The 27166-nt window shown below is 42.9% G+C and overlaps 1 protein-coding gene across 5 annotated transcripts in view; it reads right to left on the reverse strand.

Annotated features, from left to right (window-relative positions):
• Positions 1–27166, reverse strand: part of SATB2 (SATB homeobox 2) — a 135427-nt gene that overhangs the window by 29120 nt on the left and 79141 nt on the right. For 4 of the 5 annotated variants that reach the window (XM_027461509.3, XM_072041355.1, XM_038182241.2 and 1 more), the window contains 2 exons: positions 13773–13985; positions 8143–8298 (listed from right to left, as the gene is read on the reverse strand). In XM_027461509.3, coding sequence (XP_027317310.1) covers positions 8143–8298; positions 13773–13985 — 369 coding nt within the window. The remainder of the gene's footprint in view (positions 1–8142; positions 8299–13772; positions 13986–27166) is intronic. The other variant, XM_072041354.1, reaches the window with a different exon arrangement.

A 27166-nucleotide genomic window follows, 5' to 3' on the forward strand; every position in this document is an offset into this window, starting at 1 on the left:
AATGGCACGTTTAAAGGAGCCTGGTTCTGAAGGTGAAGCACATCCACGGTATTTAGAGAGATATTAATCCAGTTTCCCTACAAAGTATTTGCTTGGCTGATCAGATTAAGGGATCTAGCCTTCAACAGCACACCCCCACCACAGCAGGCCCCAAGAAATCTGTGATACTTCACAGCCTCAGACATATTGCACCATGTGTACCCAGCTGCTACAATAATTAGCTTATGAATGTATCAGCTGGTTCTGTGATTTTTATAAATAATAACTAACCTACAGAGCAGAAAGATTTTCATGAGCCTAATATTAGCAAGAAATTGCAAGGTGCGCCTAACTCTGAATTGTCATTGTGCTAAATGCCCTGTCTCCTCTCACATTTTACGTGACTGGATCTCCCCCAATACCATTTATAAATATTTATTTTTGAATCAGCAATGGCAATGTTATTTGTGGCAGCTTTCTTCACAACAGCTATCATTCACTCACCCCCACACATACACACGCGTGCCCACCGTGTGCATGTGTACACTTATCTGCATCAAATCTGACCTTTCACTGCTCTTTTCCTACCCTTCCCTTTATTTATTTGAGCACCCATTCTCTCACCCATCCATTCGAGACCCTACCTACCCATGTACAGGGGTACTTATTAGGCAATAGCTAGGGCTAGTGTGCGAGAAAATACAGCCCTGCAGCTTACTCACACATTCTTTATGACTGCCTTCCCCATGTACAGATGAAAAGTCTGCATTGGATTTTTTAAATTATTTATTTAAATAATCTTAGCATGCCATCCAAGAAAGTTTTACAGTACCAGGCAAAAAAAAAAAAAAGTGTAAATGTCAAATAAAACAGTGACAGATGACAGTATTCTCTATTGAATAGCACCGTTTCTTCGTGCATGTTCAATGAGAACTCATGAATTATTAATACGCAAATCTCCTTTTTCTGTTAAAAAAATCAACTTAGGGTTTTTTGGTTGCATTTTTTTTTTCTTTTATTTATTTCTTTGGGTCTGTGTATGTTACACAGAGCTTTCCAGGAGAATTACTTCGTTTAAGAAATGCTAACATACAGAAATTCTTGGAGCTACAGCCATTCACAGTGAATTTTCACCTATAGCTGCATTTATTGGCACAAAGAAGGAAAAGTGAAGAACGACACAGTATTTCGCCACCTTTTCCCTCACTCATCCACAACATCTGAGCTAATTTCATTACAAGTAAATCCAACTTCTGTGAACATATTCTAAAAATCTAACAACATACCCTTCCCCGGAGCCGTGATACCCTGTTTCTGATCCTGCCTCCCCTGCACATCGCAAGTCTCACTCCACAGCACAACCAGCCCCCTCGAATGCCACAGAGTTACCGGGAGAGTTTCAGATGTCAGCCTGAATATGGGTGGCAGAATCTGGCCCTTAATGTCGGCTTCTAAGGTTCTTAAATGGGAATGTCTTCTATTAGAAATAAGAAGAGGAAAAACAGTACAATTAAAGGACGCTTTTGGCTCTACAGCCAGGCACACCCAGCGCTTGTGGTTACGAGGAATTCTGCTCAGAACTTCCTTCATTTCACCCCAAAACTTGTGGAGGCATCAAGAATCCAGCCCAATTTAGATCGTTAAAGAGAACTGCAGAGAAGTGCTGGCCTCTATTTTTGTTGTTCTCATGAGACAACATAAACATTTTCTAAGCATTTTATTTGATAAAACAAATAATATCATATTAATGTCCTATTTTTAACCTCTCTCTCTGTCTCCTAATCAAATACATTTCCACATATCTAGGCAAACAACAACAAAAATCTGCAGGAAGCCAGCCATTCCCATTGTGCTTTTATGCTGTTAAAGAAACAGTGTGCTTACTACACCAAGGCATTAGCCTTGGCACACTCAAACCCCCTCGAGGGACAGTTAGCTGGTGCAGCAATCACAGACATATTCTCTGTCACTTATTCCTGAGCCCTTTTTAGCAGCTTGACCCTTTCACTTTTGCTCAGCTTACCCTAGAGCAGGGGAGGCTGCTCCAGCAGCCAGAGTTACCAGGCTGCACCAAGCTCAGGTTTTCCAGTCTCAAAGAAGGTAGGCACAAATACCTTAACTTCCCTAGCTGCTTCCTTGATTCGACTCAGAATCAACCAAGGGCCAAATTTCTGATCAAAGGACAAGAAAGCATGTAGGAAATGTTTGGGCTAAGTTATGCTGGGGCTACAGGCCAGTACTCAGGCTTCTAGCAGCATCTCTACCAAAAGACACTGCAGAAAGAAGCAGCTGGGTATCTGTGGTGGCTCACCCACAAGCAGCTCGTCTCCTTGAGCTGGACTGCGAGACACTTCCAGCCTGGTTAAAATTGTAACTGAAATGACCTTGTGCTTCCCTATATTCACATTGAAATTATTATTATTATTATTAATAATAATAATAATACAGTTATTTTTCTGTCCTGACATTTTCTAGGGTCTCCAGTGAAAGCATGAGTAGGCAAACGAGGAGTTTTTAGTAAGAGTGATTCAGGAATAAATCTCAAAAATAAATGTAAAAGGCCATTTCCTCACCCACATAATCAGTGCAGAAAATGTCAACATATGTGACAAGAGGAAAAAAAGCAGCAATGATTGATGCAAGTCTTGGAAGACCAGGAAAGAAATGATGTGCTATCCAGAGAAAGCTCCCCTTCTACATGGGATCACAGGGAGTCCTCTGGTCAAACTTTCTTGGCCTCTCTTCCTTCTGATCAGTTTGGGACTCTGCAGTGCGAAATGAGCCAGATAATATTCAGCTCTTGTTCCTTAGTCGCCAAACTCTCTTTCCACGAATCCAATAAGTGTCTATTAAAATAAATAAACCCCATAATGATTCAAGATAACCTAATCAAGAAAGCTGAAATGGATAAAAGACTAACTGTAATGGAGAGTTCTGTCATGGCTTCAATGAATTCTTGATGAGGGCCAGGGGAGGGGGACTAAACCTGAGAAGCTTTACTGAGAGCATTTTGGTACAGTTCAAGGTTAATCGCTTGATAGCCTGAGTTTTCTGAAACAGTCAGTACTTTTCCTCCTCCAAAAATTTAAAGCAAAATGCAAAAGCACTGGAAAACGCCACAATTCCATTACGGCTAGTTTCTCACTAGCCCTGTAAAACAAGAAATAATACAAAAAATGAATGAAGTACATGAACCCTGGCACATCTTAGATGGAAACACCAAGTCTGCTTACATCTCTTAGCCTCATAAGGAAGGATGCTGTGCACTGAGAATATTTCCTGCATGCCAAATTCAAACAAGCTCCTCTCCGTGCTGGAGAGGCAGTGCAGGCTCGTGGTTCAGGCAAGCAGCCTGCCACCAGCACCCAAGTCTGCCAAAGGCTTCCTGAGCAAAACCCCAGCTCCACAGCTGCCCCTGCTTCGCTCATTTGCTGAGAGAGGTGCTGCTGCAGATGCAGGTCAGCTAATGTCAAAGGTACTTAAGAGAAATTTTAAGCTTAGTTAAGGAGAGAAATGCCTTTCTATATTTCCTGCATATGTAAAAAGAACATCAAAATGTCAGTACAACAGATAACCTCCAGCTATAGAGATTCACAAGCATCATAAAGGCACTGAGACGCTACAGCAGGAAGAAAGGCCATATATACATACATTATATGCACTATGCACCTTCACAACCAGCTGTGTTTTCTAGCTGTTGTTCATTGTCACTGGAATCTAATTAGTTTAAGGGCACAGAAAATGCCTATTCTAAGCTAAAAGGGGGAGAGAAGGCATCCCATCGTAAGAAATAAGGGAACATAAATTGTGAAGGAAAGACAGTGAAGGACAAGACCTGCCTGAGGGTGACTGCTCATCCCTCTCACAGTACCTCTGGTTTCTTCTTGGAGCAGGGGCAATGTGACAATGGCCACAGTGCTGACAACCATGTAGAGTGGGCTCCCACTGCGGGGCTAACACCTGTCCTTGGCCAGAGACAATCTTTGTGGTGTGGCATGGATCTCAAAATGAAAAGTCAGGGGAATTGACACAATGATTTCTATCCACAGCCCTGCATTTCTCTGACCGTGAAGGGGCTCAACTGAAGGGCTTTCCTGCCCTAACCCTCACCGCCAGTCAAGTTTCTTCATTTGTTCATTTTTAAATGACACAAAGACATGACCCAGAGACTGAGCTTTGCCAGCTTAACGTTCTTTCAAATGTTGTTCAGAAAGAGCTCTCTCTTGCTTTACTGTGTTGTAACTGGAAAAAAAATCCAGTCCCTTGGGGAAGAATTTGAGTTTCAAGGGTTTGCTTTTTGTTTTCACTGGACTGGTGATGCTGGAGGTCAAACCATTCCATCTACCCTAGCCTGGGGCAGATGCCCAGCAGCCTGTGCCTCTCTTCTTCAGGCTGCTCCAGCCTGATTAAGGAAGAACACTTGCCTGCGTGAACTGTAGGAAGTTTGGTTTCCTATGTTCATACAATTTTTGCCTTCCCTCAGACTGTCAGCAAGGGGTCCAGTTACCTATGCCCACTATGTATTTTGATAGCGACTGTTTATTATGAACAGAACTATATTCCTGAACTTGTTTTACATAGCCTAAGAAAAAACATCTGCTGAGCACAACACAGCCACTTGCTAGGACTCCCACTAGCAGAGGTCAGAGGGATGACACTGCTGCACAGTGTTACAGAAGCGCTGGCACAAGGTCTTGGGGGAAAAAGTTTTCCCCAAAGTTGACTTGTAGAGAAGCTGCAGAACTGGACATGGAAACCAGCTTTCCTGACAGTTCAAACCTGCAGCATTGCTAGGTCAAAGTCTCTACCTGTCCTACTGCTCCATTCTGGAGACATGCAGGCCATCCAAACCTCTGTGAAAAGGCATGCTGGAAACTCCCAATGAATTAAATATAACCAGGAGATTCGGAAGTGCAGATTGCAGGCTAAATCCTGGTATTCCCACCACATTCAGAACCACTCCCAATGTGATAAAACAAGTCTCAGGTTTAATCATTTAAAGGACAAAGGGCACTAGCAGGCAGCATCCTGAGAGAAATACGCTATCCAGGGGGTACATCACTTACAGCTGGCAACTAAAATAGGGTAACACTTTTGGAGGGCACTAAACACCTCAGCTCCTACTGCCTTCAGAAGGACAAAGGAATGCACAGCGCTTCACAAACAAGACAAAAAATATCTACATATGTTGCAAGGACTAAAATGTGTATTAATGGAAATGTGACAAGTCAATGTCTAAAATGAATGGCTTGAGATCTTTATGAATCCATACCACCACGGTACTTCTGTGAGGTCCTGTTCCTTACATTTATGTTGCCTTGTGAGCTCCACAGTTTGTATTCTCAGATTCTACCAGCTGCCCTTCCCTTTACTTGCTGAACTGATAATCTGCCATGATTTAAGACTAAAGATGGCTACTTTTTAAATTAGAGGTCAATTAACTCCACTAGTAGATGATGCTGCTTGCAATAACTGTTCTCAGTGGGTACCACTCTTCCTGTACAAAGACAGAAGATGAAATGAGGCCTCCATTGGCTCTGGTTGCTCTCTCGGGTACATGACATACAGCCCTGCATATAAAATGTCAAAACAGCCCTGTCGGAGATTCACTGGCTGCTAAAACTGTGAAGATCGCACAGCACCGTGGATTGCTGTTGACAGAAGAGCAGTGCCCAACATAACACATGCCTTGTTAGCAAACTGGAAGCCTCTCAGTAGTCTGGGGTGAGGGAATAATAGAAGAAGCCAAAGCAATGCAAGCCAGGCCTGCGGAGAACAGCAAGTGAACGAACCTTGGCGGAAAGTCCAAGCAAACCCTCAGAGTAGCTCTTTTTCCCCCCTCTTTCAAACTCTCTTTCGTCTGTAAATATGGGTAGTTTTCAATGAGCACTTCCCACCGCATAACTCAGCTGCTGAAATCAGCAGCATTGTTACCAGAATAGCCTGTAACTGGCACAGCAGGCCTGTACGAAGCAATGGGAAAGCCCCACCACTAAATTTTAGGCAAGCTAGACCTAAGGTGACACCGACCACCCCACTGTGCCACCACACACCCCTCTGCGATCAGCTGTGTCTTTACTTTTTGCATTCCCCCTGGCCACAGGGCCCTCCAGCCAGCCGTGGGACACCCAACCAGGCTGGGGGTGGGCGCGCAGGTGGGCTTTGGGCAGGGGGGGACAGTGTATTGCTATGGTTGGTGACTACAGCTTCTTTGTCCCTGCCTTCCAGTGCCCTCACAAACCACTTTCATGCTCCAACAGAGAGCTATGACATCTCAGCATGGCAAATGCTGGGTCATCCCAGGGAGCCAGTATTGCTTTGGCAGGGCTGTGAAACAAAGGAAACATTAGCCTGAGAAACGCTTCTTTATTCGCCTCTGCTGAAGAAACAGAACCTTTATGGGCAGTGACTTTGCTTTAAACAATAACATTTGTGGATCCTGTTCTTAACCTTCTGCATCTGGCTTTCAAAATCTGCCCTGCTCTTTTTCCACGTGAAAGACTATGGAGCTTATTTTTGTTTTGGTGCTGATGTGCAACGCTGCCAGAGAAGCTCACTCAAGCTGGCACAGACTGAAGCTGGTGAGCCACCCAAATTATTGTTGGGTGGTTCAGTCCCTCTCTATTTCAAGAAGCCTCTGGGTATAATGACAGGAAGCTTGCAGGCAATTTTAAGCCAAACCTCAGAGAAGCTGGCATTCAGTCTGTGTTACACACTCCTTATTAAAAGCTGTCCAGTCCGGATTCTGGGTGGAACTTTGATATCTGCATGGAGTAAAGAATAAGGGGCACGTTTGCAAAATCAATTGTGCAGTTTTTATATTTACTGCACGTTTACCACATATGTCATTTATTACACAGTGGAAAACCGTTAAATGCACAGTAGTTGTGCCAAGTGGCATTATGCTTTTAACAGCTTTATTCGTTTAACAGCTCCAGTTCTCATTATATTTTGCCATGTGGTACATGAGATTTTTATGCATTTAACAGTTTAAGAGGGTTCCATGGTATTTTCCTTTTATGTATTTAATACTGTGCCTGGGATTTTGTTGGGGGGCAAAGGGGTTGTGGACTGTAACCCCTGTGCCCTGACAAGAGAAAGCAAGAGAAAACAACAGCAACAAAAAAAATTAAATGAGAAAGGAAAAATGGATTAGACCTCCATGTGCCAGGGTGCAAATACCTGTAACAAGGACAAGGCTCTTCCCTGTGCTTTGGTAGCCTTTGATGCTTTGCTTATATGCCTTTCAACTTCTTATTTTACATCAACTTTAATCACTACAATATTGTTTTCCTGCACAGAGGGAAATTGGATATTTCTGGATATTTCTATCCTCTCACAGACACATTTGTGCATTTTTGTGTCCATACTGATACCCTCTCCTAGCACAACAGAGTATATTTATCCAGGATCAGAAACAGCTCTTTTCACACAGAGCAAACAATTCCTTCCAGTGGTCTCCGATCCATTTGCTGCCCTTCCTATAAGAAAAGTCTGTCTTCCTTTCTACATAATCCATTATTGTATAATATATTTTTTTAAACAGTTGGATGAAATTTTTAAATTACTGGATTCTCTTCAACAATTTCACCCCGGAGTAGGTTCACCCACATGTATTTTTTACACCCAAGGTGAAACTTAATCTAGGAGAATACACCGCAGTGCCCTCTCATCCTTTTTTGTAAAAATGATTGGATCTGATGTGAATTATTCACATGGCAATACCATATGCAGCACATACAAGAGGAAAAAAAAAAAAAAAAAAAAAAGGAAACACCTGCCTAATATGCAGTTTCCCATTGCCTTCCTTCAGTTAATTACTTAAGAAAACAGTTTCTTTACCTGTCAAATGACAATGATACCGTTATTTTGGAAGGTCCCTGTCCCACCAATAGGAGTGTAAGTTATATACCACAAGAGGGAAAAGACATACGCATTTCTACAAAAGGAGGGAAAAAGCCTGGCTGTGAGCTGGTCCTTTTCCCAGCCTATTTTAAAAGGGAAAAGGAAACCACTTACGTAGGCAAACACCAAAAAAACGACAGGTTCCCCAGTATTTTTACTGGTGGGAGGAGGATATGGGTCTAGTTCCAACCCTAAAGTTTGCTTTAAAAACAAAATCCCCAAAAGCCCCGCAATAACAAAATTCCTTCTACCACTCACCTGACTTTTATTGGCAGCCACTTTGGCAAACAGAGCTTGAGATACCTTGGCCCTTTTCATCTCCTGTTGGATCTCGTCATAAATGGCAGCTGTGATGTTGACGTTGGCGCCGTCCGCCTTAATGGGGAGGTCTGTTGTTGGTGTCGAGGTTTTGGCCTACCAAGAGACCATGAAAATAATAATTTAAAAAGTGCTGCTTTCAGCCCAGCCATCTGTGCAGAAATTATCAAAGGATTTCAGTCAGCTGATGCCAAACTGCATTAGCTACAGAGGGACACTTCCTGTCCATTATTCTAATCAGGTTAATTGTGATTGGAAATAATTGCAGTGCATTCCTATAGGACATGCAAGGCCCTGTCAACTCTCCCCCTCTCCCTCTCCCAGCATGTTTATTGAACAGCTCAACAACACGATAGGTAGCTGGGGTGCTTGGCTGCAGGCAGTTGCTGAAGTTTTTGCTCTGCCAGCTAGCTGCTACAGCACAGACACCAGCCTCTACCTTCTTCCCCCCTCTCTAAAAGTGGCCTACACCTTGGAGGAAGAGCCAATTCTCCCAGAAAAAATGAGTAAATGGGTAGAGGTCTCTAAATAATAAATTATTACTCAATTTAATGCACTCCCTCAAGTCTCCCTCATCCTTTATTAAAACTATATGTATGTCATTTGAGTATGTATGGTTTCCCAGCCTTATCATCATTATGCTGGCCAGAAAGTCACCTAATTTCACCTAGGAAATCAGTGGAAATTAAAAAAAAAAAATCATTTCATAAAGCTAGGCTTTGGCATGCCTTTGATGTGCTGCCCTCATTCTCCTAAACTCATATTGAGATTTTGTGTATTCCACTGCACTCCTTTTAATTGAATGATTTCCCATCAGCTTCTGTGACAAATGAAGGACAATAAAGGATGCTGCCAGTACTTTCCCCAGGCTGGACTACCCCTACAAGGCTGCTATCAGTACAATTCTGCAGGCTCCTACAAGATTTTTATTTTAAAGCCCCTTCACCATGGCCATCCTCAGATGATGGAGGCTGGCAAGGGAGTGAGGGCAGCACGATGCTTCCTGAACACTCGCACCAGCAGCCCCTTGGAGTGACAGATCTCATTTGCTTTCCTGAGGTCAAAGAGAAGGGATGCTGGGGCTGATCCCTGAACTCTTACATCTTTTAGGGGAAATATATGGGTTACTGACATAAAATCCCTGTTTTCTCCTGAGACATAAAGGTCTTAGGAAACAAACCAAGCTAAGCTGCAAAGCCCATACATCCAGACAGATACAAATCTCCCATAAACTTCGATGATGTTCAGCTAATTGGCCCAATTACAGATCTTTTCAGCTGGCTTCTGTTTTTGCACCAGAGTTGAAGGCTGCTAGAGTACATCTAACATTAATTTTTAACGAGGCAGACATGCCCAAATGCCTATTTGTTAATGAGAAGGTTAAGTAGGCAAAACCAAGCCTTCTGAACTTCTTTTATTTTGCTCTCCTCCAAATCTTCCTATCCCTAACATCGTTTCTGCACCAAGGCCCCTGTTAATAATGGAGACAAAATCCAATCAAGACAACAATATAGACCAATCGCTCTTCCTACTGCTTCCTGATCAAGCTTCCATCAACCTACATCTCCTCTCTTGCCGAAGCCAGTCTGAAGGGGGTCAGGAGCAGCCAGCATCGGATGCAGCAGCTCACTGAGCACAACCACACAGCGCTATGTTGCGCAGTGCCCAACTGAACATGTGCCCCTGGCTCTGCAAGTGCCCCCCTTCTGCCTTAAGCCTGCCCTGGCTCATTCCCTGCTTGTTTTGAGACAGCAGTGCTGGCAGCACAGGACCCATGTAGAAAGGGACCAAGACTGGTTCTGCCTCTGCTAGGGACAGCTGGGGCAGGCCAGAGCCTCCTGCACCCCCGGCACCACAGGAGGCCAGGGCCCGACTTGGCCACAGGCCCTGAGCGGGTACAGCCTGATGGATGGACCAACCGGGATCTTCACAGACAGATAGAGAGAGGGCAATTGTGGGAAACATAGGAAAACAACAAATAGATCATGGGAAGGCAGAATACTGTCCAAATCTGTCAGGATTCATTTACTGGAGCTTAATTTTACCGAAGGCATTGCAGGGCTTTGAACAGTATAAAAAAAGCCTTCCCAGTTGATGAAGCCTTTGGCTAGCTCAGCAGCTGAGGTCACCACAGCCCCAAAGGTCGTTACGGAGGTCTGAGATTCTGAGAAGAACAAAATTAGCATGTAAAAGAAAGTTTTAAAATACAGCTTCATCCTGCATGGGTCCGCTATGCTGCTAGCTCTGCAGCCAGAAGTCAGAAACCAGCCTGCCCTACACGCCCTGAAAGCCGGGCCATTTCTTATTTAATCACCAAAACAGGTAGGAAAGTATCACAGCTACCACAGCAGAGTGCTTTATGCTAGAGGCCTAGACTCAAAACTGGTCTTGATATTAACTAGAAGTTTGCCATTATTGAAATGTCTCATTGGAAATGGTGAAAGAAAAACGGAAAAAAAAAGGTTTTGTAATCACAATGCCAGAGTGCTGAAATCTCAGCAGTAACTGTTCATCTTCCGCAGTGAGGAGAGAGCTGGCTACATGTATGCATTAACCTTTAAAAGCTCAGAACCCCTTCCCCAAAGTACTTGCATCACTTGCTGCATCAATCTGCTGCTCTCACCTCCACGCTTGTCCTGGACAGCATCTGCCTGTGCCTGGGGAGAACCCGGGAGGGGGCTTCAGGGCTGGCTCTGAGTAGCGGAGAGTTGAGCTGAGTTATGCCACGTGCTCATGCACCTACCTCTACAGCTGCCCTAGCACTTACTGATATGCTACCCAGCACACTGAAAAATCATTCCCAGAAGTATTGCCTCAAGAGATTGGTATCTATGGAAACCATACTTCCAAATGCCATTAAATCAACTTCTCCAGCACTGTAACATAACTCTTGGAAGGCCAGTACAGTTCCTCTTTACCAATAATCACCACTACCTCCAAAGCACTGTTCTCTGGGGTATACAACATACTCTCCTTGGATGGTGATTCTTCAGGGAATCGCTGCGCTGTGCATGAACAGGGTATTTGTCTCATCAGGACTAATACCGGGCATATGGGGAAGCACAGTATCCATGCTGCTTGCCCAGGAGCTGGGAAGCAGCCTCATTTGCAGAGGTGTCCAAGTTGTCAAAACAGCACCTGTGCTGACTAGTGCTGGCCCTCAGAGGACTGGGGAAATTTTATCCAGTGGGCACAAGAGAAGTACTGGGTACACAAAGGTTTCTGTGTCGCTTTTCGTGATTAAAAATCTCACAATATTCCACCGGATTCTCCAAGAATATAAGGCAAGGATGGGCTGCTTTATACTTTTAGAGCATGGTTTTCTAACAATGCTTAGCTCTTAAAAAGGAAAGTAAATTCTCCCTTATTTTAAAGCTGTGGTGAACATGGGAAAAAAATGTTATTTTGACAAAGAAAAGAGCTGGAGTGCCTGATTTGACAGAGATTGGATTTTTATTTTCACCGGACTGCATCTAAGCTGTCCATTTCTTTCTGTTTTGTTGTTTGTTTTGTTGTTTTTTGTTGTAGCAGGAATAAACTAATCTTTTCTTGTAAATATAAATGCATAAAGAGGATACACTACTTAGATGCTAAAATAGTTCTCCTTTTTTTTTTTTTTTTTCCACAGTGTTGTGGTTTAACCCGTCTGGCAGCTAAATACCACACAGCCATTCGCTCACCCTCCCTTCTCCCTCTCTGGGATGGGGGAGAAAAACGGGAAAGTGAAGCCTGTGAGTTGAGATAAAGACAGTTTATTAAGACAGGAAAATAATAATAACAATAATAATAACAATAATTATGATAATAATACTACTACTAATAATAATGTGTACGAAACAAGTGATGCAAAATGCAACTGATCACCATCAGTGATGGATCACCATGCAAGTGATCACCATCAGTAGGCTGGACCGATGCCCAGCCTATCCCCAAGCAGCCGTCCCCCCACCCCAGCCAGCCACCCCTATATATTGTTCAGCAGGACCCCAGATGGCATGGAATAACCCTTTGGCCAGCTTGGGTCAGCTGTCCTAGGTCTGTCCCCTCCCAGCTCCTGCTGCACCCCCAGCCTGCCCATTGGCAGGACAGAGTGAGGAGCTGAAATGTCCTTGGCTTGGTGTAAGCACTGCTCTGCAACAACCAAAACATCAGCATGTTATCAGCACTCTTCTCATCCTAATCCAAAACATAGCACCCTACCAGCTACTAGGAGGAAAATTAACTCTGTCCTAACTGAAACCAGTACACACAGAAAGGTAACCAAAAAAAAAAAAAACAAAAACAAGAAACAGTTATACAACAATGAATTTTGCATACAAAAATTCGTCATCAAATTCAGATTGGCAGAATATGCTTGCTTTCAGTGAAAACAGTTCTTTATATCATGTATAGTGGTGAAGTGCACCCAAACCAGGGTTAAACAGAACGTGCTCAACAGTTTCTACAAAATCAGCACACCTTCCATAAGGATGATTAGTTTGCATTCAACCCCCCACTCCAACACGCTGACTTCTTTTTAGCAGCTGTGGCTCCAGAATTCAGTATGCAAAATGCTCAGTAATACTATTACAAGAATGGTCAAAACATGCACAGCCCGAGTGAGCACTCAGAGGCTTTGCAGACTACCTGATTGTGGAAGCACCAAAGCAGGAGGGTTTTTCAGGCCCGTTTATGAAAGATCAAGAGAAGTGCTAGAGCTGAGCTGTCATGTTTGCACAGCTAGAAATTTCAAACTCAAGTCAGACAAATATCATGACAAGAGCTGACCATTGTCCCTGTGCAAGCACCCTCTCTTTTTTAGAGTATACCTCTGGGACTGCAAGCAGCCAGGTAGAAGGGTAGATACCCCATAACAGTGTATTATGTGGAGATTTTTTCTTAGTGCAACCTATTCAGGGAAGTGGGTGGCGACAGCACTTTAATAAACACACATAGTTAAATCAGTGAGGTGACTTAACTGGTTTGAAACTGTAAAGCATCATCTCGTGTCCCAGCGCCCTGCTCATCTCTACTTTCAGTACTTCAAATAATTACTAGTGTAAACCTCTAACTCTAGGACCATCATTTCCTATGCAGAATACAGAATGCACTGATTTCTAGCAAAGGCTATCTAACCCACTATCAACTCCTGTTCACTACACACATTTTATTGCAACATATATAAAACTCTTCATAAGCCCAAAAATTTCCTGTGTTCTGCAGAACCTAACAGACAAACCACTAAGACTAAAAATTATGTAAGTAGTCTTTCCATAATGCAGTCTGCAGCAGGCATTTAGTGAACATATACGAACAGCCTATATGTAAAGCCCACATGCACCCTTGCAAGTATTAATGTCACATATATTATTCTTTGTGTTTATGGCATTGATCAAAGCTAGAATCATTACTACACCTTGCTGAAATCCAACAAACATCTCTGAAGAGCCACTACAAAACCTTACCAAAGGATTTCCACAACTCACCTGGCTGAAGGGAACAACAGACAGAGGAAGGGCAGAGAGGAATACTTTCCCTGAACTAATCAAAAGGACCACACAACAAACAGGTAACGAGGAATCACATCTTACCTGGGGGGTTCTGGAGGAGCTTGGGCTGCTGGCTGCTGAAGACACCATGCTCACGTTGGGGTTCATACTCCTTTCTCTCTCATCCTGATAGATACGATCACGCTCTGAGTCAGGCAAGTTGAGGAAATTCTGCATCGCTCTCAAGTTTACCAGCAGGGACTGGGAAGCAGTCCTAGGGTCTTCTTCCTTACGCAGGATCTCAGACAACAAGCCCTGGTTAAAAAAAAAAAAAAAAAAAAAAAAAAAAAAAAAAAAAAAAGGCCAGTCGTGTTGTTGTTGGTTTTTTAAAATTTGTTTAGCGTAACCAGCTGGGTAGCAATATTGGGAACCTACATCAGAATCTCATGGTCTCTCCCAGAGGGGATATTCTGTGTTTGTCTTCTAGGGGCTGGCGTTTATTCTGGGACAGTCCTATTCTGGCACTGTAATAAGCATGTGAGCATGGAGATGCTAGATATGAAGGCAGGTACACCAAGTAGAAGAAATTACAGTTACCACCAGGTGCTTGCTGCAAATATTTTAGGAGCTGTTATATGTCTCTGTCTCTCTCTCTCCCTCTCTCTCTGCTTTTACTTGATGCTGGGAACACTTGGCAGTTTTGTTCATCTTTGACAAATCTGCCAAGCTTGGTAAATTTAGTTCCGACATTTAAGCAGTGCAGGAGGTTTATAAAGAAAAATGTTTGGCTGGGGTTAGATGTTACAGTCCGTTCATTTTGGTTTGGACAGTTGTTTCTGAGAGGAGAAAAATGGAACAAATAATAAAGCCTCAGATTCTAGCTTTAGTGATTTAACCCATTCTTTCACGTCTCATTTTAAAATACCCCAGGTTTCAAGTTGCAACAATGAATGAACACCATATTCACATAGTTTTAACAAAAAGCATTATGCCAGGAGGTAACAAGTACAGTACTTCCAAAAAACAAAAATTAAAAAAAATAAAAATAAAAAAAGAGTTGGAAAGATTAGACTACTATTAAAAGAGGCTTAAATCTAATGACAGGATTAAAATTATGCATAACTGTAAGCATTCAGTAGTTCCACAGCTTATCTAGAAGTTAAGGCACAATACACAAGCCTAGATCAGGGCTGACAGAAACCACCAGAGTGGAGCGCATTCAACCAGCTTCTCTGAGGCACCCCGCTACATTCCCCACTTTACAAAGGGCTATTTCACTCCAAGAAGCAGTAACAGTCACTTCCTGAGCTCTGTGTGTTTACATGTGCTCGTGTACAACGAAGCAGAGAGGGATAATTTCTCCTGCCTGCCACAAGCCTGAGTGCTTCAGAACAGCGGCCAGTGTCCAACTCCATGCAGCCGCCCAGTAATGACCAAATGCCAGCGTTTTTACTATTTATTGATCTTATTGACTACAATTCCTGACAAAACAGACGGGCAAACGTGTGTCTGTATCTGCTTTATCTGTTACCTGCTTTTAAACATCTACATTGGAACACGTATGTACAAGCTCTATTTCAGCAATGTTTACGCCAGAAGTGCTCCAAACAAGCTCCACAGACAACCAGCAGGTAGGTTGCACACAGCTTCATTTTTTCAGTTCCTAATCTACAAAATAAAGAGATGGATTCCTGCTTCTATTCTCCTGTTGTTATCAGAACAGTTACTAGATGGACTGAAGTGGGAACTGAGCCACAGTGGGACCCTCTGACCAGAAATTGGAGGAGAAGGCTGGAGAGAAGCCAGCTAGTGAAACAGGCCCAGGCCAGGAAAAAGCTTAAAGAAGGTGCGGTGCTGGGCAGGCCCTGGCCTTGCTTCTGTGACTGTCTGCAGCAGCCGTGGCATGGCCGCATGCTCATACCCAGCTTCTTCCTCAGAGTTCACCACCCTACAGAGAAGCTGGGGACACTGTAAAAAAATTCCAAATTTACCAGGCTCCCACACTGAGGGAAATTAACAGAAACAGGATATCTCAGAAGCCTGAACCCGTGACTTGAAGCATTCCAAGATCAATACAGAATGTCCCTATTAGAATGTCCTCTTAAAGTCAATGGAAAATTCTCCAAAGGCAGTAAATAAATATCACTTCCACAGACTCTCTAAATTCTTAAATTTCTGTGTCTTTTAAAGGATAGTTGATTTATTTATTTATGTATTTATTTATTTATTTATTTTTAAGAAAAGATATGCATCCAAAAATGAATGGATTTAGTTTGAAAGACAGGTACCTGAAAACTACTGGAATTGACTCTAAGGCAGCTTTTTCTGCCCCCACCTTAGCCTGCTTAAACCTATAGTCCAATTTCAAAAATGGAGAGCAAAAACATATGTGAAAGCATGCCAGCAATTACTTTTCAGTGTAGTCATTCCCTCCCTATGCAAATCAGGGACGTACAGGTACAAGTGGGTTGGTAATGGCACTAAGAGGTATGTATGTGGCTGCCTGAAATACCAACTCTGGGCCTTGGAAGCTCTGCCTCATCACCCGAAGCGGTATATCATGGGAGAGATTTGGGGCTTTGGAGCCCTAGCTTGTGCCTCTTACTTCTAAAAGGATCTCACCCCTTTTTTAGGGATGTAGCAGTATTTCACACTGCTGCTCAATCAATCACCAGGCATGCTGGTGTATTACCATAAACTACCCTGGGTAAATGGGCTTGGAAATAAGCAGCAGTGATGGGACAACTGCCTCACAAATACCTGGAAAGAGGAAAAAGCCATGCAGAAGGGGAATTGGCAAAGAGTACTGACACCTCAGGTGACCAGTCCTGCACAGTAGCCAGGGAGCCTCACCTGCTAAGCAGGCACCCAGCCCAGCAGAGCAGCCAGCTCCTTCCCCCAAACTGCTAGGCTTGTGCTGCACCAGAGGCAGCTGCTCACAGAGGGGCCGAGCCCTGCACCCCGATGCCCGTTCCAGGCCCCCAAGTGGGAGGTCTGGCTGCGCAGAGCTGGTCTGCAGCTCAGCTGTAGTAGGCCGAGTGCTTTGGCAGCTCTGGAGCCATGCAAACAGCAGGACAGATAATAAGAAAACTGACTCAGAAGGAAAAATTGCATGTCCTCCTGCAACTAAAGATAACGCTGGTAAACAACAGTGGTTAGATAAATGAGCGATGGGGTAGAACAATAAAATAAAGTATCCTGAGAGCAATAACGTTTACAATAATATAATTCTGAGCTACTGAAGTATACACAAACTAACCAGTGAGCAACATTATAAAATAGATATTAAATAATCTGTTCAGCCTTTTTGTCACCTGCAACAAATTAGGCTTTCAATATGCAAAACATCTTCCTTCCAGAAAAACAAATGATCATGATTTCATTTAATTGTAATTTAATGAGGCATAATTTATTTTTTAAAGTGATATACACCAGGTGTGTGGTGAGGAAACTGGCCCAGCCAGACAAGCCCTACTGTTTCTATTTTTGAGAAAACCCTAAAGCCAGCCAGAGACTGTTTTCATTTCTGCAAATTATGTTTCTGCTTGAGGGAGTGAGGGAGGGAAACCCACAGCATTCGTACATTTGTTATAAAATTCCATTGGCTCATTCCGACTTACTTACATCTCACATATTTAAATAAATAAATAAATAAAATAGTAATTTGCAAAGCAACCAACTCTGTAAACCTGAAAGAAGATCCTCAGGGACTCGAAAGTCTCAAACTGATTTTAAATGACCAAACAGATCTCTTCTACTGAACACTGCTTTCAGGAAACACTTTTGGATAGGTAGCTTAATAATAATCTTTCCTTTTCCATTCTTGGACATGATTTTTAAGCCAGTTACTGAAGAGGCAATGTACAAGTTTAATAGTAGCACAGGCTCTGCTCACAAATGAGCTGTGCTATGCATGCACCCCCAGACAAGGACCCTGCTCAGGCACAGCTTGGTTTATACTTGGAACTTGCACCATTTTTAAAATTGCACACTGGATCCATAATTAACTTTAAAAAAATAATAACCAGAGGTGGAGAAAGCAGCCAAATTCCAATCAAAATAAAAAAGTATTTGGAGCTATTTAAGGTAGGAGCAATTTTGACAGTGTTTTTTCCAACTAGCTGAAATCTAGTCTTTCAAAAACAAGCCAGCAAAGTCACTGTCTTGAGGGTTTGCTCTGCACTCATTCTATGAAACCCCATTTGTGAACATATTTTATTTTTACTACCTACAGAATTTCCAGGACAAACAACCCAAACTTCTTGGGCATGGAATCTTTTTTAAGCAGCTTCTAAAAGATAATGCACTACAATGTAGAGTAAATGTTATTCAGACTGACTCCCAGAACCAAAGGACTGACTAAACAGCCTTTGAGGCCAACACAAAGGCTTGACCAAAGGCAAGTGAAGTTTTTCTGCCATCTTCCCAAAGGGCTTTGGTTCAGGCTTGTAAAGGCGTAAATGAGATCTCAGTGGGACAGCAGACTGCACTACCAGTGACCGAATGAAGGACAGTTTTGCAACAAGGCTTTTCAAAAGTAGTCTGGATTGGGGTGAAGAGGTTATGCTGGAGTGTCGCCCAGACCCTGATGTCCTGGGGACAGGGAGGATAAGGGCCATCAGGCAGCAGGAGACTCACAAGCGCTGGCCAGGACCTCACGCCTGTCAGGTTTGGTGACTCAGACAGGAGCTGCACTTCCCCTCATCCAGACCTCAGCAATGTGTCCATGAGAGCAGATACAACTTTAAAAAGGTTCAAAACAGGCTTTGGGCAATTGAAACGCTGGCCAAGGCAAAAACTTGAATAAACACAACTCACGTGCTAAACCTCAGTTTGTATGTTCTGTGTAAGGAGATTACATATATATATATATATTATATATATATGAAAGACTAAAAAAGCATAAACACTTTTTTCATACTTTCGGTTTATTTGTGCCTCTCCATACTTCAGCTACTGCCAAGAGCAACAGAGAAAATGCTGAAATACTAGAAAAATATTGCTCCTGCAGTACTTAAGGCCCAAGCAGTACTTGTAACTGGCCATCTCAATAAAAAAGCTGTTCTGCTTCCCCTCGAGTTTAGATGAGACTCTGATCGGGACCAGAAAACATAGGTATTTATTCAAATTCAAAATCTGAGTCTTAAAGATCAGTGATACAAGCCTATCCCCTCTCAGTATCCCTGTTCAGCATGAAAGGTCTGTTTCTAGCATGGGAAGGCAGCACTTGGGGAACCATTGGTTAGCTGCTCATTCCTAGTGAACTACACTGAATTCTTACCTTCAGCATACAAACCCAAATTGATTTTGCCAGACTGAAATGACTGCTTATATTTAAAATTGCCTGCAGAAAGCTTGAGGAGGCAGGTCAGCCTGCAGAGCTCTGCAGCACATGCACTAACTTCTCATCACCCTTCATGGAAACAAAGCGACTGCACCTGCTGCATTTTTCTCATGTCAGGTTAGGGTTTTACGCCATGACATCTCTGCCTCTTGGCATTAACTACATGTTCAAACTTCAAGACCTCCAATATTGTCTTATGGGCTGAACAAGATACACTGACCAATTTTTAAAAACTTTCTCTTTGATCAATTGTTAAAAAACTTCTCTTTGTCTCTAAGTATACAGCACTGAGGAATAAACTCTATATGAAGGCTTCTTACGACTCCAGCTCATTTTCACCTACTGCTTTACTTCCACTCCCTTGCATCTCTTCCTAATTTCAGCTAGGACATGAAGCAGAAGTGCTAGAAGTCTCTTAGAAATGCTTATTCTGGCAATGTGTCCACTCCAATTTTGTTCAGCAAAATTAGTTTAGATAGTCATTGGAAATTTTTGAGTGGTTAGCCAAACCAAGCACCTTCATATCCATCCTGTCACAGTTTCCATTTAAGCAGAACTCTGCACCCTGTTCCCTGACCAACTCCTTCTGTCTCAAGAGGCAATGCTCTTGTCCATTTACACGAGCTTCAGAACTCAAAGGACTTTGACAGGTTTTCCATCGGTATAAACAGGAGACCAGCTGTCTTCTAACGCCCTTCAGTGCAGCTGAATACATCACATCAGTCCCTCTTTAAAAAAAAAAAAAAATCTCTTGATCTCTAGATTCACTGCTTATAGACACAGTATGAGCCTCATTCTTAAACTCATTTAACTAATGCTAAAATACGTACATCTCAGGAGAGAGCTGCTTAGGCAGACAGCATTTAGAGGCTGATTTGAATAAAACTTATACAGGGTCCAACAATGACAATTTGATTTTTATTATTAAAAATGAAGTGTTTAAATCCTCAAAGAAAATGCCTTTATTGCATTAGTTTAATAAAGCCTCTTTTTTATTATAGTATCTCTTTTTATTAAGGAAGACAGGATGTGCCTGTAGAGCTGAATGTGGATGCATGGGGAAAACCAGGCAGAGGAAGACCAACCACCTGCAGCCACAAAGTGCCACCATTTATATGACATGCATGTCAAACCTTTGTACTGAAATATGCTGGAAAATGAGCAAGACGCAGAGCTCGTGCACACTGTATAACTGTGCGTTTGCTTCCAAGGCTCAGGACTCCTGTGCATCAGCTGAGCAGGCAGCAGCCGCCTCCTACAAGCACACATTCTGAAAGCCTGACTCACATGCTACTTAAGATCTTTTCATTCAGCCTATTGAATACAATTAAGTTAATTGAAACTGAAATTTGGGGCAGTGCAAAACCCACTGTTGGAACAAATATCCCATGTACAAAAAATCTGCAATTTATTAAATTAAGCACTTCCCTTACAGACTGCCTCCTTTCCTGTGAGTACAACAGAACACTGCTTGTACCACATTACACATAAGAATAAAACAGGCAGGCAGCATGAAACGTTTTCATGCAGTGAGAGAGAGTTTTCTATGGGGGAAAAATATGACAAAAAAATCCCCCTAAAAAACAAAAACAGAACACTCGATAATTGAAAGTCTGCGCACAATGGGACAGGCACCATGGCAATGAATGCAGCATGAATGTCTCACTCGATACCAGGCAGAGCATTAAAGCTGCTCATCTTTCTCTCACTTAAGTCAAAGGAAAATTACTTGCTAAAGGAATTCTATCCAGGATTTGGCTCACGAGCAAGCAGAGATGGAAGAGTTAGCTATTTCAACAAAGCACATTTATAATCTTAAAAATCTTCTTAAGGGATCCAATTCTGTTCCCACTCCAGTTTAGGGGAATTTTGCCAAAGAAAGCAGAACTAGACACAAATGAAGAGCCATCAGCCACTTCCCTCCCTGCCTGCCTCCAAAGACTGCCTTTCAAGCTTCCTCACTGGCTACTGAGCCCCCAGAGCCTCCAGCCCCCCCATACCTGACCGGCAGCATCTTTGCATGAAGGGTAGCACTATTTTCCCTTCCTGTGTCAGAAGCCTGGACTTGCCCCTTGTCACACCACAAGCTAGGGCAGCATCCAAAACTGGGCCTGCATTTCCCTATGCCACAGCCCACCCCTGCAGCCAAGGTAGGGCAGAATCCCTCAAAGAAGGTGGATCAGTTTATTTTATTTCATTATGAGTTTCACTATATCTGATGTTGGTAAGGCAGAGCTTCCCACTCCTTGCACTGTTATCTGCTTTTACCCCAAAAGGCCCCAGCAAAGCACCAGCTAAGCAGGCAGGAGCCAACCTGGGTAAGTGCTGCCTTCCTACATGCAAACTGGAAAGCCAGCTTCCCCACTACTAGCTAGTAAAAGAGGGAATGAGCAGTGCTCTCTGGGAAAAGAGTTACATGCAGCCCAAACATGCTTGTTCCCCCAGCTCTCTTTGTATCTGGCACCACAACTTTTTCATTCAAAAAACCTCAGGTTCATGGATATTCCCAGTTTCTAAGACTGTTCAGTAAAACAAGCACTGGCTATTCGCCCAAACATTTTACTAGTTTTGGCTACTATGTCAAAACATTGGCAAAAAAAAAAAAAAAAAAAAAAAAAGATGCTTTAAAAAATGATATAAACAGAAAACACTCATTCAGTCTATAGGCTTTTCAGTCCACTGGGCACTCCCAATGAGGAGAAAAGCAGTTCCCTGGTCCAGTGATTTAGACTGTCTGGACTCCTACAGCCTGACCATTCATTCGGACTGCAACTCCATGTCCCTCTCTGAGCCTGCAGCAATGAGGAATGCCCAGTAAGCAAGGAGAAGAGGAGAGCAAGTTCATTTTCTTCGTGCAAAGCGGAATTCAATTTAGCTGATTTAAAGCTAAGGATTTTGCAGATCACTTCAATAACTCCATACTTGCTAAAAACAAAACAAAACAAAGAAAAAAAAAAGGGCAAACAACAAGTAGAAAAACAAACAAAAACAACACAACTTTTCAGAGAAGGACAAAGTACACTCAAGAGAGCATTTTCATGCACGTCTTTAAACTAGTCCTCTCTTTCCTCTGTAACCATCAGCACTTGCCCATACCTTGGTGTGTTACAACCTGTGATACAGCGAGTTTGGTGATAACCTTTTGGTTGTAACTTGAATGCTGCACTAGGGGACAAGGCAGCACAAGAGGGAGACAGTACATGGAATATGCCCTGAGGTCTCCCCAAATTCCTGAATGTATTCTTCTCCAGGAGGAAGTCTGTAACCTTAAGTAGCAGCTGTGGTCAGCAACCCCCTTGTCCCACCTTGGGATGTTACCCTGATTTACACAAGATGCACGCTAAAGCCAGGTAGGATTTTTTGGAGAATTCCAGCCATCTCTGACAACACCTTGGTGGTCCACAACCAACAAGGGGCAGCTGTTCGCCCTGCACATTAAATCCTGTTCACCCTCTGCAGCCTGTATCTTGCAGGCATGTACTTCACTCCATTCTTTTCAAAACTTTGGCTGCTTTTAGAAATGCACACAGGACATTTCCAAGCATGAGATGCACCTGCTCTACCCCTAACAGTTTCACTCCTCTAGCTGCTCAGCCCAGAGCTCTATTTCAACAGTCATCACTGGGAAGCGAAATAACTGTGCATTTGCAGTATCAATCAGACTTCCTTTTCCCCCCCCCCCCCCCCAGGATCGAGTGGTTTTACACAGTCAAAAAGTACTGAATTCTTATTGAAAGCAAAGCTTTTGATAATGCCCCTTCTAATAGTAACTTCAGCTTACAGGTTGGCTGCATGTAAGCACTGTTTATGAAGATGCCTTCCATTTTAAGATAAAGATAGCAGGTATGACCACATAACTGTCAAGTGTTTGATGGGCCTCATCCAGCTTTCTGCCTTCCATTCAAATGAATCCACACCCTTGCATCCAGTTTTTCAGACCTGAAGCCAGCCAAGGAAGCCTAGCCTTCCACTTGTGGGTTACTAGTTTCTAGCAGTCCAAATGTAGGGAACAAACTATGTCTACAACCAACATGTTCAAATTGGTGAGCCTGCAAACTTCCAACTTATGGGTTGCAGGCCAGCAGCGCTGCAACTACAGCCAAGGATTTCAGCCATGGAAAACTCAGGTACAGCCAAGTGACATTATTATATGAACAAAAAACTGAACCTCTTTGCCCCAGCCATGCTGCTAACCACCTTCACCATGGCCAGCTTTCTCCACTGCCTCAATTGACCCCTTCCTCTTTGCCTGTACGGGCCAGAGGCCTCCCCAGTTGCTTAGGAAGGAAGGAAATGACCAACTAAGCACAGGGCCAGGAATTCAAGCATCCCTTCTCTTTTGTCCTCTTTGCCTGCCTCTTACATGTCTCAGCAGGGCCTCTGGTCTGCAGCAGAACAGCCCCAGTCCCACTTCTTGGGCTACGCAACCAAACTGATCCATTTGAATAGTGCCTCACTCCAGACCCCAAAAGAGGACCTTACCTGTAGTATAGAGCTGCAGTGCTGCTGGCATCCACTAGTGTGCCTAAAGCCTAAGAGGGTGTCTTACAACAATTGCTGAGCAGATTGTAGATAAGACAAACATGCTAGTGGGCGCAACAATTTAAAATGTTTTGAAGGTACCTGTCATCTCTCTGGGGGGTCTATGAACTCTCTCTCTTCTAACTGTCCTGTCAGTTGAATAAATAAACATTTAGATTCTGTAGTAGGGTGAATTAAAATTGTGACATTGATTCTCTAATGATAATGTAAAAAGAAGGCACACAGGTTAGGTAGCCCATAGGTTAGTTAGCCCGAAGTATTTACTAAAAATCAGCTGTATGCACTTTGAGGGGTTTTTATACTCAGTTTCAAATAAATCTTAAAATGTTCATTTTGGATCCTTGTGTTTGAAAGAAACACTCCTTGTGGCTAGTTCCTAGCCAAACACTCTGTGCAGCTCTCCTGTGCACAGAGCAGGCACTATGCTGCCAGGTGTTCAGTCCCCATTTCAGACTGGGACTGCAATGGGAGCACAGTATTTATGACAAAGACTGAAGCACTTTATTTTCATGTGTGCACACAACAAGATGGCCACAGGCAGAAGGCAATACTGTTGTCTTAAGCTATGATTTTCCAACTTTTAGAAGAAGGTTTGGCTGTCTCACAACCATGCAACTCCACCTCTTTATCTTCCAGCCCGCCTTCCCCCCTTCCCATACACACATGCACACATACATGTGTCAGCCATTTGTTCCGATGGATTTAGCCTAGTTTGGACCAAAGCTTCCTCTACTTCATTTAACAGATTTGCTCAGATGGAAGGTCTCGGGGGAGAAATAATGTTAGTAAGGGGTGGGGGGGGGAATGGGTTCAGCATTGAGTATGTAGGTCATTGGACTTTAAAATAAATTAGAGACTAGTTTATCTATTAAACAAGCCTCACAGTACATATTTCATGAAGCTATACTTAATTATAGGCTAATGTGCACTCCAGGGCTACCGTGAAGAAGGATTAAGCAGTGGCCCATAATGCAGTGATTAATACAATTATTAGCTGGCTGGAACATGGCATCTATTCTTTGATGTCATCACGAGAAACGATAGATCTCTGTTAAGGTTGGAACTTGCAGTGAAAGGCAACAAACCCAAACATTTCCAGAGAGAAATGCACACATCTCTGCACCTCCTGAGCATAGGACCCAACAAGAGGAATGCAATGAGGTGAGAGCAGACCTGAACTTCCACTTCAAGTGCTTTGTACAGAATTTGCTTCTCCATCATGGGTGTTTAGGAACATCCCACAACTTCTGAGTGTCTGAGTTCACACTGTCTGAGCTGTCTGAGTGCACTGACTGTCTGAGCACCTCTTCATACTACTTGGGGCGACAGCCTCTGACCTGAAGGGAGATTGATTTGAGTTGGAATTAGAAGCTGAGAACAATAAGGCGTAAATATGTACCTACACTCTTCTGCTACAGTGATGTTTCATTGGGCAAGCGCTATACCTAAGATCCATCGCTCTTTTATATTAAGGCCCTGTAGACTAATGAAGCATATCCCTGAGACGAGTAACTCTTTTTGTATGTTTAAGAATTGCCTGTTCTGGAATCGCTGCCATGGACTGTATAGTACATCTTACTATTTATAAGAAAAGACTAAGAAGTAAGTAATTTATTTCCTTTTATATAAAATTACGTATGTCTGATAAATTACAGTGAAGTGATCAATTTTTATTTTTTAAGAAAAGCTTCATCGGCTACTGCAACCTAAGGCAAATGTCAGTGAAAGGATAGGGGGACTGACACAACCACTGACACTTGCACCTTGAATTACAGACTCTACTTTATATACCGACCTCAAGTGTAAACTGGTTGGAGAACAGAGCATCAACATCCTATTTCCTGTTGCAGTTCTGTCCAGGAATGGTGCTTTGGCACCTTCTCAAAGGACATTACCTTGGGATGACTACTCAATGCTGCTCAGGTCTCTTTTCCCAGTGACTGAGCTCAGTCTGAACAGCTACACACCTGGCGAAGTACAGTACTGTGAAGAGACATTGGCTCAGATCCCAGCAGCAGCACAGCACTCTCCACAGCAGTGCACAGGACAATGGCCTGGAGTTCCTGCACTGGTTTGGTCAGCACTATCTTGCAGGTTTCTGCATTGCCCTGTACTGTGTGGTGTAGACATGTCCCAGATCAAAATTTCAGCCTGAAACTGAAGGCAGCTGAACAGAGGTCTACTCTCAAAAGGCAAGGTGATATTTGAAACTTATACCAAGAACATATCTACTCTGCTATCAGGTTAGGTACACAAGGAATGTCCCATAACAGTTCATTCCAGAAATTATCTTCCATGCTAGTCTATCAACCCATCTCCTTAATGTTGATTTTCAAGTGTTTGTATATTCAATATTAAGAAGGTTCAGGCATAGGTTTCCATAACTAAAGCAAAATCATAGCAGTATTTGCCCTCTTTCTTCTATATAACTGGAACGCAGATATGATCAGACAGAAGATGTGGGACTCGGCTGAAAGAGGAATGCATATGGGTGGAGAGAGAGCTTAGTCAAGAGCTCAGTTACAGTGCACATTACTCTTTGAAGAAACTGAAATTCAGTGAAACTTGGTGTTCTTTGAAAATGCCATTAGGTTTGCCTGACCCACAGACATGCTGCCAGTAGCCACTGAAGTTGGGAACAAAGCACATTTCTCCCAAAGTCCTGTTTAATCTGAAAAAAACACTGGATACATGGGTACTGCAGTAAAGTAAGAACAAACAAAACATACTGCATCTGCTTTAGTCCAGATTTCAGATTGTCTGAGCGTGGCACAATCTCAATCACAGCTCCTATTGAACACCACAGGCAGATGAAATGCTGTGCCACCGCTAGGAAAAGACCAGTGGTCTCTTATAAATACCCATCTTTTCGCTTGCTATCTTGGGAAGTCAAATGCAATGTTCAGTCAGGGATATGCAAGGGTTGGGGTTTCCTAGACACACAGAATCAAAACCTTGCCTCATTTTAAATACTATAGCAGAACTGTTGATTTAACACACAAGTTGTACGACAGCTTCCTCATTTGGGGATGAACTTTTGGTTTAATGGCAGACTTGGGTATTACCAATCCAGCTGTCCCCATCTGGCTAAAGCAGAGCTTCATGTTCAATGACAGTGGCAAAACCCACCCCAGCTGTTACTGCTGACCTCTCACTCAAGTTCAGAATGTGACATTCTGTCAATACCATCTACCTTGATTATGCTGGGCTTTATATACAACGGGTTATGATCCCAGAGGGATGAAAAGCTTTTTCAAATTAAAAGCAGCATTTTAAAGAGGAAATACTCATACATTCCTATGTAGTTTTCATTTGATATCCTCAAGGCTAACCCCAGAACTCAAAGTCATGTTGATTGAACATGAATGTTTTTTCTGAGTGCAGCCATCTTAGGAATTTAATGGAAAAAGGGAAGTAATAAAAACGTGTTCCATACTTTAATTAGTTCCCTCATAACATGGGATTTCCAAAATGGCAGTGCCAAAGAAAATCATTAATCCAGAAGAACATACAAAGGCATTGTATGGGGCAAGAGACAGACTCCAGGAAACATACCCACGTGGCCTGTCTTGTCTTGCTGGTGAAGCTTATCTCAAAAGATCACTTCTGA

The sequence above is a fragment of the Anas platyrhynchos genome, chromosome 7, assembly GCF_047663525.1.
Source record: "Anas platyrhynchos isolate ZD024472 breed Pekin duck chromosome 7, IASCAAS_PekinDuck_T2T, whole genome shotgun sequence".
Taxonomy (NCBI): domain Eukaryota; kingdom Metazoa; phylum Chordata; class Aves; order Anseriformes; family Anatidae; genus Anas; species Anas platyrhynchos.